Genomic DNA, 16796 nt, shown 5'->3' with positions numbered 1-16796 from the left:
TTTTAAGAATAATGATTGGAAAAGATGCCAGTGATTAATCAGTTAAAAGTAATATAACGGAATTTAAGAATGAGACAGACCCATTTAAACTTTTTTAGGTGTTCCTCCACGAAAAGCTAGTTATATTGAAGACCTGGTATTGATGCTGCCTCAGAACATTTGGGATAACCTATATAGCAGGTTTGTTTTTTTAAATCAGACAATATGGTATTGTGGAAATCAGTTTGTGAAATTCGTTAAAAGGAGATTGGATTATTTTGTATATGCTCCCTGTGCTGTATGTTGCTTATGTGGAATATTCCCTTCTTCCTTCATTTATTCACTCTGAAGTGTGAGTAGAGAGACTTTTGTGGCTAGTGTGGCCCTAGTCTAGATAATTAATTCTAAGTTTTATGTTCTGATAATCTGTATCTCTAAAAGTATGCCGTGACATTTTTCTTAAATATTTTTTCTTAAATATTGAAAATAATTCATTCTATGAATTCTTAGTGGCCAGGGGAAGCCTCCTTCTAATTAAAACTTGATTAAAACTGTGGCTGTGTATAACTTAAGATTTATATGTTGTATGCTAACTTTTGACAGCCACTTCTTTTACTTTATGTTGTTGCAACAAACATATTTTGTAACAAAAGTAGCTGTAAGGGAAAGTTGAAATACAGATGAATCAGTAAGTCAATAAACTGATAAAATCAGCGACCCTGAAAAACATAAAATCAGGCCCTTACGATAATTTGGTTTTTACATTTTACTAAAACTTGGACACATTTCCTAGAACATCAGCTTACTTCCAGATTATCATACTTATTAAATTCTTCATGCATTAGGTATGGAGGAGGACCAGCCGTCAACCATCTGTACATTTGTCACACTTGCCAGATTGAGGCGGAGAAAATTGAAAAAAGAAGAAAAATTGAATTGGAAATCTTTATTCGGGTAAAAAAATGATGCTTTTCAAATTATAAAAATGATCTAGAATAAAGATAAAGAACTGACAATTAGAGGAACGATGTTAGTGAAATGATTGGACGAAAGAGTTGTAATACATTTTAAGTCTCATGGGCTCATAACAGTGAGAGACCCCAGTCAGGTGACTATAGTTCTAGTGAGTTAAGTTCTTCTTTTGGGGGTTTTTGTTTTCATGGATTGGTAATAAATTTTGTCTTATGTATTGGCACTGGCAAGAAATCTCTTTATTGAAATGGTAAATTATAAGTTTCCTTAAGTTAGTGGTTTTTCTGAAAGCATCTACTCAGATTGCATTCTTTACTTCCACCCCTTTGTGAAGTATAAGATTGTTTGGGGGGACTCTCTATACTTGTACCTAGTTCCCACAAAGTGAGTATGTTATGAGGTATTTCTTGATTGCAAGCAACAGAAAGTCTGATCACAGAATCAATAGGAAGAGCTGAATAACCAGGTTTTATTGGACAAAGACTAGTATAATTCCATTTGTCTAGGTAGCAAGAAGTAAGTTTCTTCAAAGTGCTGCTGTCAGTAATACAGCTCCAACCATTTATTTATTATTCGGGTTCCTAGTAGAGAATACTACTAGAGTTTGAGTCACCTGAGAGGCATGTTCATTGATATTTCTATTGAAATTATATTGGTGGAGGGATAATTCTATAAGGGAAGATTGAGATTCTTTTAGTAAAAGAAGGAGAGAAGTTAATTGAGCAGATATTATAGATGAACAGTACATTCCATGTTGTGGCCACAGGCTTCTTTTCATAGATTTAGGGGTGTTTTGTGTGTGTGTGTGTGTGCCTTTGCCTAAAGTAAAGCGATTTTCACATACACAGGAAGATATTACAGGTGTGGATTGATTTACTGTGCTTGAGCCTCATTTGCTTTCTAAATATAAGGAGGCAAATTTTAGTTGAATAGTAAAAGTAGTTCATTCCACGAATGCTTAAATAAATGGCTAATGACTATATCCATTAGGGTTTTTTTTCTCAATATTTATTTATTTATTTGGCTGTGCTGGATCTTAGTTGTGGCGCACAGGACCTTCATTGCCGCGTGCAGGATCTTTAGCTGCGGCATATGAGCTCTTAGTTGCGGCATGCATGTGGGATCTAGTTCCCTGACCAGGGATTGAACCCGGCCCTGCTGTATTGGGAGCATGGGTTCTTAACCACTGGACCACCAGGGAAGTCCCATACGTTAGGGTTTGATCAACAGAAGCCATTCTAAGTATTTTGAGTAGAATAGGAATACAGGCAATGAAAGACTTAAATAACTACTAAAAAGACTGGGCATTGAAAATCAAGAAGACCATAGCTGACTTTCAGGAAATCTGGAAGGCTGCCATACTGGAGGTAGGAGTGGGGACAGCAGCTCAGAGTGGGGTCTCAGAGCCCAGACAAGGTAAAGAAAGCTTCTGTGTAGTGGTGTGGGCCTGGTCAAGGATGTTGGAGCCCAGGCAACGTAACAGTGGATGCCCGTGTTGGCTGGAGATTGCTGTGTGAGGCGGCACAGCTTAGTGGTGGTGGTAAAATTGAGGGATTGATTCCATGTGTAGGATTGATCAGATAATATGGGTGTAATGAGAGCCAGATTTCTTATTGTCAGATAAGGGAGTTACAGATACTGAAAGAGAGGAAACTAAAATGGACTCTTTGTTACTGGATTAAAATAGTAGGCATCTTTGTGAACTCACTGTGTTAGATACATATATACATATAGAGGTATAAATGTGTGTATATGTACACATGTATAGAAATAAATGATGTACCTAAGTTAATTTCCTAACTCTGGCACTGAAAAGGCCTGGAAGCAGTAATAACTACAGTAGGATTGAGGATACCTAGCTCTCTTCGGATCTTGGCTTCTAAACATCTTTCTCTAGTAAAAGGAACCAGCCCTCCTTGGAGAAATGGCTGCTTTCAGGGCTGGGGCAGGGGAATTACAAGATGAGCTTGGAATTTCTTACTGTTCCAGAAATTAAAGAAGTTTTTGAAGAATGATGGGGAAATGTCAAAAGTACACAGAAGCCAGCTTGAAGGGGCTTTTACTTGCCAAATTTGGGACAATTTATGCTTCAAAATAAATTATAATGGTATTATAATGCATTAAACAAAATAGGAGATATTGTGTTCATACTGTTATAAATAAGTGAATAAATTGAAAGACTGATGCGGAATGGAATATTAACATAGTTCCAGCTTATTCCCCACAAAATACGTATTAATTTTGAAGAGAAAAGACTAAGCAAGAAGAGTCTGGCACCAACTCAATGAAGTCATTAAAGTGAACATCAGTAGCAGTGGAATATATCAAAATCATGTGCTAGGATAGGATACAGTGAGAAGAACACAGCATCACTTGTTTGGTAGACAGTGCATAACCTGAGTTTCAAATGAGGAAAGCCAGGCAGACCCAAATTGGGGGACATTTTATACAACAACTGGCTTGTAACCTTCAAAACTGTCAAGAATGAAAGTCAAGACTGAGGAACTGTGCCACCTTAAAGGAAATATGAAGTTACATGCAACAAGTGATTCTTGCTTGTTTTTGTTTTTTGTTTGTTTTTTCGGCTGAGCGGCATGTGGCATCCTAGTTCCTGGACCAGGGATCGAATCCGCACCCCCTGCAATGGAAGCGTGGAGTCTTAACCACTGGATCGCTAGGGAAGTCCCAACAAGTGATTCTGAACTGGATCTTCTGGCTATAAACAACATTATTGGATCAATTAGAAAAACTTGATGGAGTCTGAGGATTAGGTGCTAGTATTACATCGATGTTAATTTCCACATTTTTATCATTTGTGTTAAATGTGTAGGAAAAAGTCCTCGTGTGTTTAGCAACTTACTCTGAAATGGTCTAGGAAAAGAAAATTTCTTCGTATTGTACTGGAGTTTTCCTGTAAGTTTGTGATTGTTTCAAAGCTAAAAAGAAGTTTTTAATTGCACAAAGCTTCTGGAAATTACCTATGTTACTTACCACTGGCAAGTCTCAGGAGAATGCTCAGAAACTTGATAGACTTGATAAGCCGCTAATCTCAGGACCCTGGTGGGTTATCCTGAGGATGCTGCTGTTAAAGATGTTAGCTGCCTGTGGCACCGAATGAGGGATTCTTGGGAAGATGCTTGGAAGTGGCGGCAAAACCCTACTTGTGCCATCTGTGGAGGCCTCAGTCCTGCCGCAACTGCCACCAGAGGACGTGGGGGAAGTTTCTCTTTCTCTTGTGCCTTCCATATATTGCATATATCATTGGCAGTGACAGATCTGGAGCACTACTGGCAAGCGATCCTGGAAAATGAAATCTTCTCTTTTCATAGAAGAGAGTGTAAGAATGAATGGAAGTGATGCCTTAACAGACAATAAATACAGTATAGTTTGCCCCCCTTGTCATATGCATCTATACGTCAGCAACAACAGTAGCAATAGTATCATGTTTCTGCCTAACATGATGCAGCTAGCTCATGTACCACTAGATGCAGCATTTATCCTTTCCCTAAACTTGGAAAACCCAAAGTCCCATCAGTCAGTGTATCCATTTCTGGATGATGATCATTCATGTTTAGTTCAGTCAGTTTAGTCATAATCTCCCTTTTATATTCTGCAAGCTAAAGAATAAATGATAAGATTAACCACCAACAACATACCTTATATGAAATAGAGGAATGAAAGGAAATATAAATTGGTAATTTTTCACAAATTTAGAAATATTTACAAATATGTATTGGGTTGGCCAAAAAGTTCATGGGGTTAGTGAATACATTGTTCAATAAAATTCTTGGTGAAAATGAAAAAGGTGTCTTTTAGTTCTACTTAAAATCGAATGAACTTTTTGGCCAACCCAGTGCATGGGGGAAGGAAGAAGTATGTGTCTACAGCTTATAACTACCCATTCCATATTCTCTGTTTTCTCATCCAGCACTTCAGCTGGTTATTTACCTGATGAAGTAACCCAGACCTTCGTTCCTGAAGAGTCTGAGCTCTTTGTAGTCTTGCCTGTGTTAGATTTCTCTAGTTGGCTATGAGCTTTTAATCTGTGGATATGGAAATACTGAATGGTGCTTATAGTGGATTGAATGCTCGCCCCCCAAAAAGGTGTTTCCGTGTCCTAATCCCTGTGAATTGACTTTATGAAAAGGGTCTTTTTATATATAAGTAAGGATCTTGAGACAAGATCAACCTGGATTATCTGCATGGACCCTAAGTCTAATGATAAGTGCCCTTATAAAGAGATGCACAGAGGAGAGATACACAGAGAGAAGAGGTGAAAGCCATATGAAGACAGAAGACAGAGACTGGAGTATACACTCACGAAGCAGAAGGTTGAAGAGGCAAGGAACCAAATCTCCCCTTCTCCACAAGAAGCATGGTCATGCCTACACCTTGGTTTGGACTTCTGACCTCCAGAACTTTGAGAGAAAAAATAATCTGGTTTCAGCCGCCAAGTTTGTGGTGATTTGCTATAGCCCCCCTCTGAAACTAATACAGTGGGTATAACCTGATTTTCAGACATAGTTCCCCTTGTTTCTGTTGTGTAGTAGTCATTTTATTCTACTTTTTATATAGCCCTACCCACTTTGTCTCTTGGTTCAGTGACATGAGGAACCCAAAATGGCCAGAGGAGTGTCTTATCTTCCAGTCCAGTAAAATCATTGTTGTGTCCCTTTGGAACCTAATACCTCTAAACTAGTAGAGGCCAAAGTTGTGATAATTAGAAGCAAAAAAGCTTTTGTGTCAGTAGGTAGTAATAGATAAACTCTCCTACTTCCTTTACCTGGTACCTACTCTCATGTTTTCTGGTTGTGGGAAAAACAGCACCATAGGGTTGTTTCTAGTTTGAGGCATATACTACATCCCATAGCATAGTACCAACCCCACGGTGTTTTGCCACCCGGGCACAAAAACAGTATTCACTAGGCCAGCAACTTTTAGGTGATGCCATATGGTAAAGTCAGTGAATTCTATGGATGTGAGCCCATTGCTTCATTTATTTTGTGTAAAATTAGTTACATAATCAGAGGTGATATGGGATATCATCTCAGGAAATGAGACATTCAGTAAGACCAACAACGGTGATACTGGAAGAAACACTATAGGTTAGGAAGGTAGGCCCAAATCCAGTTCTAAGCATTTGTAAATCATTTATCATCAAGGGGCTTGTATATATATCCAGATTATATAAGATTATATAAAGAATTCATACAACTCAAGAAGATAGATATTCCAATTTAAAAATAAGAAAATATTTTAATATACATTATCCTTAAGATATGAGTGATAAGCACATGAAAAGGTACACACTCTCAGCAGTCATCAGTAAAGTGCAAATTAAAGCCACAGTGAGATACCATTACATACTTCTTAGAATGGCTAAAATAAAGAAGTGGATAATATCAAGTTCTGACAAAAATGTTGGGCTTCCCTGGTGGCGCAGTGGTTGAGAGTCCGCCTGCCGATGCAGGGGACGCGGGTTCGTGCCCTGGTCCGGGAAGATCCCACATGCAGCGGAGTGGCTGGGCCCGTGAGCCATGGCCGCTGGGCCTGCGCATCCGGAGCCTGCGCTCCGCAGCGGGAGAGGCCACAACAGTGAGAGGCCCGCGTACCTCAAAAAAAAAAAAAAAAAATGTAGAGCAACTAGAATTCTCATATAAACACTGTTGGTGGGCATGTGGTGTCACATGCCGGATGACAACCAGTTTGACAATTTCTTATAGGTTAAACAAACACTTAGCACATGACTCAGCAATCTCACTCCTAGGTATTTACTCCAGAGAATGAACACTTACGTCTGCAAAAACCTGTACACAAATGTTCATGAGCAGAATTGCTCATAATTGCCCCAAACTGGAAGTTGATGTCTATCAGGTGGCAAATGGATAAAAAGGCTGTGGTATACTACTAAGCATAAAAAAGGTAGAACTACTGATGCATGCAGCAATATGATGAATCTTAGGAACATTATGCCAAGTGAAAGGAACAAGACAAAAATGACTATGTAATGTCTAATTCCACTTATATGAAATATCTAAGAAAAAGATAGGGACTTCCCTGGTGGCACATTGGTAAGACTCTGTGCTCCTGATGCAGGGGGCCTGGGTTTGATCCCTGGTCAGGGAACTAGATCCCACGTGCATGCCGGAGCTAAGAGTTCACCTGCCACAACTAAGGAGCCTGCGAGCTGCAGCTAAGGAGCCCTTGAACCACAATGAAGACCCAGTGCAACCAAATAAATTAATTAATTAAAAAAAAAAAAACACAAAGTAGGTCAGTAGTTTCCTGGGGCTGAGAGGAAGTGATTGTAAACTGGCACAGGGGAGTTTTGGGAGTGTCAGAAGTGTTTTAAACTGGATTGTGTTGGTAGCTGCACAATTATAAACTTACTGAAAACCATTGAACTTTACACTAACACTGTGGATTATACTTTAATGAAGCTGTTTTATAAAATGCAAGTCTATAATTATTCCATAACACTAGGGTTTTTTTTTTTGTCTTATTCTACCACCACCCCTTTGAAAAAAAGCAATGTCTTAGTATAAAAAAATAACAGGACTTACGTGGCGGTCCAGTGGTTAAGACTGAGCTCCCAATGCAGGCAGCCTGGGTTCCATCTCTAGTCAGGGAACTGGGATCCCGCATGCCACAAAAAAAATTAGAAAAAACAAAACAGAACACTAGAGTACGAAAATAGGTGCCCTTGCTAGACTGGAAATTAAGTGGAGTTTCTGAAAAATTGAGAAAGCAGATAGGATCAGTTTGAAGAAGCAGACCAATGTCATGGGAAATGACCACACAGGCTTTAAGCTTGGAAGCGGCAGATACTAATAGTGATTTCAGCACTCTGCCCCCTGCATTGTACTAAGCAGCAAGCACGAAGGGGTCTGCTTGGATTGAGCAGTGAATGTGGACCCTTGGGTTGGTTAAAGAAGGCGTTAACCTTAGCTAGCTTGTAATACCTAGAAAGAATTGTGTCTTCCTAAGTTATGCCTTAAAATAAATGATTGATTCTCAGAGAGATGCATAAGGATATTGTATCCTAAAAACAAAACAAAACTCAATAGATGGGTTGACTGAATGGCAGAATAAATACTGCTGGAGAGCATATTAGTGTACTGAAAGATCTAGTGAAGGATTTCTCCTAAAATGAAGCACAAGGATAAACAGGTGGAAAACAAAAGTTTTGACACATTGGGTAGATACAGAATCCAATGTTTTTCTAATAGGTATTTTAGAAGAGAGTAGAGAGGTGGAACTCCTTTGAGAGCAACAGTTTAATTTCTGAGAACTAGAGAGAAACAGATGCCTTTAAGTAACTGGGGTGATTATACTTAACTCAATTTTCAAAAGCCCCCACCTAGACACATAAGGAAGAAATGTCCTAATGCCAGAGAGAAAGTCCTGAAAGTGTCCAAACCTGGTAATGCTGTGAATGAAACGGATTCATCTGACAGAATCAGTCTAACATTACATTTCAGAAATCTTAGTTCTCTAAGGATAAGTTGTACATCACAGAAAGTCCAAACTTTAATTCTTTACCTGGAGACAAACATGCCTTGATTTCATCAGAGGCAATCACAACATTATTCATTGTCTTTCATTGTTCTGTGGAAGCAGCTACCTTGTGTCCCAGAAGGATCCTTGCTCTCAAAGAGCTTACATTTAATAAATAACAAATACATTATATATCAAAAGGTAATGAGTTCTATGGTGAAGGAAGATATCTAACAGGATAAGAGGATCAGGAGTATAGTGATGAGGGGAGGAGTCAGGTGCAGTTATAAACAGTGTGATCAAGATCGGCCTCATTGGGCTTCCCTGGTGGCGCAGTGGTTGAGAGTCCGCCTGCCGATGCAGGGGACACGTCTTTGTGTCCCGGTCCGGGAAGATGCCACATGCCGCGGAGTGGCTGGGCCCGTGAGCCATGGCCGCTGAGCCTGCGCGTCCGGAGCCTGTGCTCCGCAACGGGAGAGGCCGCAACGGTGAGAGGCCCGCGTACCACAAAAAAAAAAAAAAAAAAAAGATCGGCCTCATTGAAAAGGTGACATTTAAGCAAAGACTTGAAGGAGGTGAGGGAGATATTCAAATATCTGTAAAAAGAAGGGATGCCCATGCAAAGGCTTTGAGAGACAGGAATGTATCTGCTTGATTTTGGGAGTAACAGAGAGGTTTGTGTGACCACAAGTGATTAAATGAGGAGGAAAGTACTAGAAGATGAAGTCAAATCATGGGGCCAGAACATAGAGGTACTTCTGAGCTATTATTATAAGGATCTCTGGGGACAGTGGCAGGGTTTGGATTAGATTTGATCATAGGGGAGAAATGAGCTGAACTTCACTGTTTTTGTCCATAGGTAGTATGTACCGCGGGCATTTAGTTACCCAGCATGAGATATCTGCAGGCGTCTCACTGTCTTTTCACACTATTACAATTAGATAATTTTCAAATACCCTTCATTTTCCTCAGGCTCTGTTTCTGTTCCTCTCTTTTTTTTAAAAATTTATTTATTTAATTTATTTTATTTTTGGCTGCGTTGGGGTCTTCGTTGCTGCACGGGCTTTTCTCTAGTTGCGGCGAGCGGGGGCTACTCTTTGTCGCGGTGCACAGTCTTCTCATTGCGGTGGCTTCTCTTGTTGCGGAGCACAGGCTCTAGGCACACGGGCTTAAGTAGTTGTGGTGCACGGGCTTAGTTGCTCCGTGGCATGTGGGATCTTCCCGGACCAGGGCTCGAACCCGTGTCTCCTGCATTGGCAGGCGGATTCTTAACCACTGCGCCACCAGGGAAGCCCCTGTTCCCCTCTTTCTATGCCAGTTTTTCTGTCAGTTTGGTTTTTGGTTTCGTCTTGTTTTGTTGGGTTTTTTTTTTTTTTTTTTTTGGTTTTTTGTTTGTTTTGTTTTGGCTGAGCTGCGTGGCTTGCGGGATCTCAGTTCCCTGACCAGGGATTGAAGCCGGGCCAGGGCAGTGAAAGCCCGGAATCCTAACCACTAGACCACTGGGGAACTCCCCAATTCGGTTTTTTAATTGAAAGTCGTAGAAGTCAGATTGGCTAACTTAAGCAAAAAAAGAAATTTATTGAAAAGAAGATTTGAATAACCAGACCTCCAGAAATTCAGGAACCAAGTTATTCCTGTATAGCTAACAAAATTGACATTGGAATGACTCCGTTCCAATCATTAGGTTACTCCTCTGAAGATTTCCATTTCTAGTAGTTTTGCCTAGTTTGAGTCATATACCCATTTCTTGGGCCTTGGGACTAGAAGAGGAAGTGGAACGTCTTCAAGGACTGTCCCACCACTTTTGAGAATTTATCCTATATATATATATATATATATATATATATATATATATATATGTTGTTGTTTAAAATATTTATTTATTTATCTTTGGCTGCATTGGGTCTTCGTTGCTGTGCCTGGGCTTTCTCTATTTGTGGCAAGCGGGAGCCATTCTTCACTGTAGTGGCTTCTCTTGTTGCGAAGTACGGGCTCTAGGCACGCGGGCTTCAGTAGTTGTGGCTCGCGGGCTTCAGTAGTTGTGGCTCACGGGCTCTAGAGCACAGGCTTAGTAGTTGGGGCGCACGGGCTGAGCTGCTCCGTGGCATGTGGGATCCTCCCTGACCATGGATCGAACCCGTGTCCCCTGCATTGGCAGGCGGATTCTTAACCACTGCGCCATGAGGGAAGTCCTATATATATGTTTATTGTCTATGAAATAACACGTACAGAACTTTTCGTTTCAACATTCTGTTTGTAATAGCAACATGTCTACCAGTATCTTAAGTGAATGGAAGTAAGATGTAGACAGTGGGTATGGTATGTTTAAATAAGTTTTACACATCAGATTTTTAATAAATATGTGGAGTATTTATTGCCTTGAAGACTTTATCTTGACCATTTTCACTTATCCAGTCATTATGCCCCTTTTGTGTATACTTGATAAACTTTGAGATATAACCTAGAATGTTATTAGGTGTTACCATGTATCCTAGTATTAAGTTAACTTAGCATCAATGTAAGTCACATTCTTTGTGTGTGAGGAATTGGCCTTATCAGATGCTGAAGTAGAATGGTTGTATTGTTCTGCTACAAAGCAAGTTCTAGATTTTAGATGACTAATTTTTTTCCCTCTATAGCTCAACAGAGCATTCCAAGAGGAGGATTCTCCAGCTACTTTTTACTGCATCAGTATGCAGTGGTTTAGAGAATGGGAAAGTTTTGTGAAGGGTAAGGATGGAGGTAAGTGTTTAACTGAAAGACGAAATTCTTTGCAGATTTTTTTGTTTATTTAACAAATGTTTTTTGAATATCTACATGCACTTGGGATTACACTACTGAACAAGAGAGAAAAAAACGTACATTCTAGTTCATATGTTGGTTATTTTTAATTTTTTAAAAACTTTCATGGATTATAGCATATTCATAGCAGATATAAAGGAACTGAATAAAAATTAGTCTGTGATCTTAACATTGAAAAATTTTAAAAATATATCCTTCCAACAATAAGATTGGTTAAACCGTAGTTTATCCATTACAATGGGATACTATGTGGACTTTAAAAATTATTTGTGTAACAGTGTTTAAAATTTAAAAATAAGATGTTCTTGATATATGAAAAAGGTTATAATGCAGTATGCATAGTTGGAACCTTTTGTTTTAAAAGAGAAAAAGGCAAACATATGCAAAGGCAGAAAGACCTCAAAGGTACTAGAACAGTTTGCCTGTCTTTCTGTAGTAGGATAACAGTATCTTTTTCCTTCTTGTGCCTTTTTGTTTTTTTAAACAGTTTTTGATAATGAACATGCACTGTACTTTTGTATCCAGGGGGAAAACAAGGTTTCTTTCCTTAAATTAAAAAAAGGATGCCCTTTGGGAATTCGCTGGCAGTCCAGTGGTTAGGATTCCGCACTTTCACTGCTGAGGGCCTCGGTTCAGTCCCTGATCGGGGAACTAAGATCCTGTAAGCCACAGGGCGCAGCTTTAAAAAAAAAAAAAAAAAAGGATGCATTTTAACATTTCATTTTATCATGCTTTTATTTTTAGTTTAATGGCGGTCTAAAACCAAGAATTGCATTTCTTTTTAAATTACAAAGAATTGTTCCTTTGTAGCATTAAAAGTGCATTTTAACCTGTAATCCCCAAATGGATACTTAAGAAATCATTTTTATTAAATTTTGGATGGTAGTGAGAGAACTTCTCTCAGCTTCTTTCCTGGTTCCATTTTGGGGGAATTAAGACCCAAAAAGGAAGAAGCTCAGAAGAAGACAGTTAAGAACTGACTGTAATAATCTGACTAAAAAATAATCTGATTATTCAGTTATATCCTTCATTAATTCAGGCATAGAAATATGCAGTTCTTTGGTACATTTATACATTTTGATTATTTGTTTTTCCTTTTGACTTAGATCCTCCAGGTCCTATTGATAACACGAAAATTGCAGTCACCAAATGTGGCAATGTGATACTCAGGCAAGGTAAGTTTGACTAATACTATTAAGCCTTTACTTGTTAGTAATTTGTCACACTGTTAAGAATATATCATCACTAGCCATCTATACCACCTTTATATCCAGCTCAATGATGTAATTCATACATGAATTAGGACAAATAGTGGAAAAATTGCCAATGTTTAATTTTTATCTGGAGAAAGATTTTAAGGCTGTTAATAGGAGGCAGGAAAAAGGATCTCTAACTTTTTAAGGCAGACCATAAAGTTGCAACTTGTAACAGTATGGGCCGGTAGTCTGAAGATTCATGTTCCAAAAGTTCTCAATTATTCCTAGAGTATTCATGCTGGGGGTACATTATGAAATTTTTGCAGTATGAATATGTAGGTTTGTAAATATTATTCTTTCTCTATATACTTAATTTTAGGAGCAGATTCTGGTCAGATTTCTGAAGAAACATGGAATTTTCTACAGTCTATATATGGTGGAGGGCCTGAAGTTATCCTAAGACCTCCGGTTGTTCATGTTGATCCTGATGCAGTACAAGCAGAAGAAAAAATTGAAGTAGAAACTCGGTCTTTGTAATTTTGAGGATATAGAGAGTTCTAATGAGAAATCATTTTCACTTCTGCTGACACGTTCCCATGCAAAAACATTCCAAAAGCATGTTTATTTTCTTGATTTTTAATATTTTATCTTTCATTCCTTCTTACTGGGCATTATGGAAGAATGTGTCAAAATGTATAATATTCTACAGGTTGGTATATTTAATGCTAGATAACTTATCATAAAGTCTTTCAGTGTAATATTTTTGAAAAAAGAAGGAATAATTGTGATCATTTGGTAATCAGTAGGTTATCTTTGATCTTTATACTACATGTAAATCCATAGTATCCTTTGTAGCTTTGTAAATACTTTTGCTTTGAAAACTTTTCCATTACCCTAAGCCACCATAATTCTGACCAATCTTTTCAGTTCCCCCAAAACCTAATTTAATTGTATAGTTTTGACATGGCTTCATATAATAAAGAGCCTATTTTAAATGGACAGTAGTAGTCAGAAAAATGTTGTTAATCTCCTAAAGCTCAGGAAACTGTTAGGGTGTCACGCCTTTTGCACTGCAGCATATAAACTAGCATATTAATATTTACAAAATGTCTTTTTGAGTGTATCAATGGTGTATTTAGTCTGAGTGGAATTTGTGTCAACAGATATTAGTAATTTATTGCCTCTTACACTGTAAAATGTTAAATTTCAGTTCCTATAACCCTGAATAGTATTCATTAATATCAGTAAAAAACTTAGGGTTAGTTTTAGGGCACTTTTTATTTTGAGAGCATGGAGTACAGAATGTGTCAATGAGATTGTTGATAAAGCTGAAGCCTCTTGCAAAATGATTTTTTAAATGAAATGCATAAAGTCTTTTTGAATAATATAATATGCACTGCTATTTGCTTGATTATGTGATGTCAAAAGTTTAACTATATTCCAAGTACAAAAACAAACTGGATTACTTTGAGAATGTTGAATAGCATTCACAATGGCTTTGTTTTGGTTTGGGGCAGCCGCCACCAGCTAAAACAGTGTTATTAAAATTAGTTCAATAAAAATGATTTAAAAATGTAGAACTTGGATGTATTTATTTGATAGATATTAAGGGTGAAGGGTATACAGTTTGTTAATGTTAGTGTCTTGTTATTTCTTAATCAGAAGTATGCAAAATAAGAAGTCATTTGGTATAGTATTTAAAGTTTGGGTATTTAGTGAAACGAAATAATCAGCCATTAGAATCTATTTGAATTTTAAAAAAATAGTTTTTAGTTTTCTTCTTTCTCATGATTATGCTATAATCCTCTTCAAGGATTGAATGATATAACTGATCTGTCTTCTATCACCAGAGATCAGTGTAATGCCTGGCATTTAGGAGATAATCAAAAAAGATTCATTTTTAATAGTGCTTGCCATTTATTACATATTTATGATGTTTCAGCCACTCAACTAAGGGCATTACTTATATATATATATATATATATATATAAATAAATTTATTTAGTTAGTTTAGGCTATGCTGGGTCTTTGTTGCTGTGCGCAGGCTTTCTCTAGTTGCGGTGAGTGGGGGCTACTCTTTGTTGCAGTGTGCAGGTTTCTGATTGCAGTGGCTTCTCTTTGTTGTGGAGCACAGGCTCTAGGCATGCGGGCTTCAGTAGTTGTGGCACACGGGCTCAATAGTTGTGGCTCGCGGGCTCTAGTGCACAGGTTCTGTAGTTGTGGCGCACGGGCTTAGTTGCTCTGCCGCATGTGGGATCTTCCCGGACCAGGGCTTGAACCCGTGTCCCCTGCATTGGCAGGCAGATTCTTAACCACTGCACCGCCAGGGAAGTCCCGCATTACTTATATTTAATCCCAATTACAACCCTATGACTTAGGTCAGGTGGTTTGCCCAAAGTCGTACAGCAAAGAAGTAGCAGATATGGGACTCCAACTAAAGTCATTGCAACTTAATACCACTGTTCTTATTCACCATATTTTCTCCCACTGAATTATTTTAAAACAGATTATAGTATTACTATTAGATTCATTAATAGCATCTGTCATTGGGATATATAATATGGTAAAGAATACTGGTCTTGGACTTCGCTGGTGGTCCAGTGCTTAAGACTCCGTGCTCCTACTGGGGCATGGGTTCGATCCCTGGTTGGGGAAGTTCCGCATGCCGTGCAGGGCAGCCAAAAAAAAAAAAAGAATACTGGTCTCTAAAGGTTTATATAATTTTTTTTACATTATAATCATCAAAATACATAACAAAATAGTACGTAAAGGATTATTAGCAGTCCCATAGACTCTCAGCTGAAAGTTGGCGTATGTGTTAACAGGTGTCAAATAAAAGATATGGTTTATCTGAGGATGATTTCCTTGGAAATACTTAAGCTGAGAAATAGGAAAATTGCAGTTAAGGGATAGTGAGAGCCTACAATATTTTAAGAATACTACATTGATTTATAACACGAAGGTGATTAGTTTTTGGACTCTGGAGTCCGTTTGCTTCTGTTCAAATCCTAGTAGATAAGTCATCTTCCAGCTATGAGTTGGAACAGAACTTAGAGTTCTCTATCTCCAGTTTTTTTCATCTCTTAAACGAGAATGTTTCAGGTTGGGTTTTCCGGGACGCAGACACTGAGATGGAGTTAGAAGTACAAATGATTCTTGGGAAGTAACATCAGTGAAAGAAAACGGGAGGAAGCAGGAGTTATCAGAACATAATGCTGACCTGACAGAGTTTCTGCCAGCTCCGTGGAAAGATCTGGAGCTAAGGTTGTCCATTAGAGAAGTCTTGCATTGGGCAGAAATGGGTAGGCTCTTGTACTGTCACTGGCTAGTGGCTACCTGGAAAAGAGAGTGACCTCATATTGACACTGCAGGGACTAATAGCAAGATGCTATCAGCCAAGCACTCTCCTCTCATCTGGGTAATGAGTGCTTTCTTGAAGACTGGTCTGAAAATCTGTGTGTATGCCATACTTGATCATAAGATTATGATAGTTATGTGTATTGTTATATATATTATACTTAACATAATTTGGCACTTGATGATGTAGTCCCTTATTCTCTTTCTCCTTTTCAAAATGTGTAACTTTTAAGGACACATCTTTGTAAGAGGGCTGCCAAAAATATTTAATCTGAATCTAATCATGAGGCGGGAGGGAATTGTGATAATTGTTTAAAAAAGGCACATTATACAGAACAGCTTTCCTGGACTCTTAAAAAAATTAGTGTTATGAAAGACAAAAAAAGACTGATGAAGTTTAAGAGAACATGACAACAAAATGTAATGTGTGATCCTGGATTGGAGGTAATAATTTATAAGGAGTGATACTGGGACAGTTGGGGAAATTTGGATAGGGAGTATATATTACATAATAGTAATGTATCAATGTTAAATTTCTTGAGTGTGATAACTACTGTAGTAATGTGAGGGAATGACCTTGGTAGGAAATACATGGTCAAGTTTTTAGGGTTAAAGTCATGCTATATGAAATAAACATATGTGAGAGATAAAGCAGGGAGAGAGAGTGCAAAGAGGTGGCAAGTGTAAATAATTGGTGAATCAAATCAAAACCACAATGACATGTCACCTCACACCTGTCACAATGGCTATCATTAAAAAGAACACAAATAACAAATGTTGGCCAGGATGTGGAGTAAAGGGAACCCTTGTACACTCTTGGTGGGAATGTAAATTGGTGCAGCCACTGTGGAAAACAGTATGGAGGTTTCTCAAAAAACTGAAAATAGAACTACTATATGACCCAGCAGTTCCATTCCTGGGTGTATATCCAAAAAATATAAAAACACGAATTCAAAAAGATACATACACCCCAATGTTCATAACAGCATTATT

The 16796-nt window shown here is 38.2% G+C and overlaps 1 protein-coding gene across 3 annotated transcripts in view; it reads left to right on the top strand.

Annotated features, from left to right (window-relative positions):
* USP33 (ubiquitin specific peptidase 33) overlaps nucleotides 1–14020 on the top strand; it is a 63672-nt gene extending 49652 nt beyond the window's left edge. For 2 of the 3 annotated variants that reach the window (XM_060023920.1, XM_060023914.1), the window contains exons 20-24: nucleotides 99–180; nucleotides 825–933; nucleotides 11088–11190; nucleotides 12357–12425; nucleotides 12826–14020. In XM_060023920.1, coding sequence (XP_059879903.1) covers nucleotides 99–180; nucleotides 825–933; nucleotides 11088–11190; nucleotides 12357–12425; nucleotides 12826–12983 — 521 coding nt within the window. In that variant the 3' untranslated portion in view covers nucleotides 12984–14020. The remainder of the gene's footprint in view (nucleotides 1–98; nucleotides 181–824; nucleotides 934–11087; nucleotides 11191–12356; nucleotides 12426–12825) is intronic. The other variant, XR_009521115.1, reaches the window with a different exon arrangement.
* Nucleotides 14021–16796: the final 2776 nt, after the last annotated feature.

Source organism: Delphinus delphis, chromosome 1, assembly GCF_949987515.2.
Source record: "Delphinus delphis chromosome 1, mDelDel1.2, whole genome shotgun sequence".
Classification (NCBI taxonomy): Eukaryota; Metazoa; Chordata; class Mammalia; order Artiodactyla; family Delphinidae; genus Delphinus; species Delphinus delphis.
This window is presented reverse-complemented; position numbering and strand designations above follow the sequence as displayed.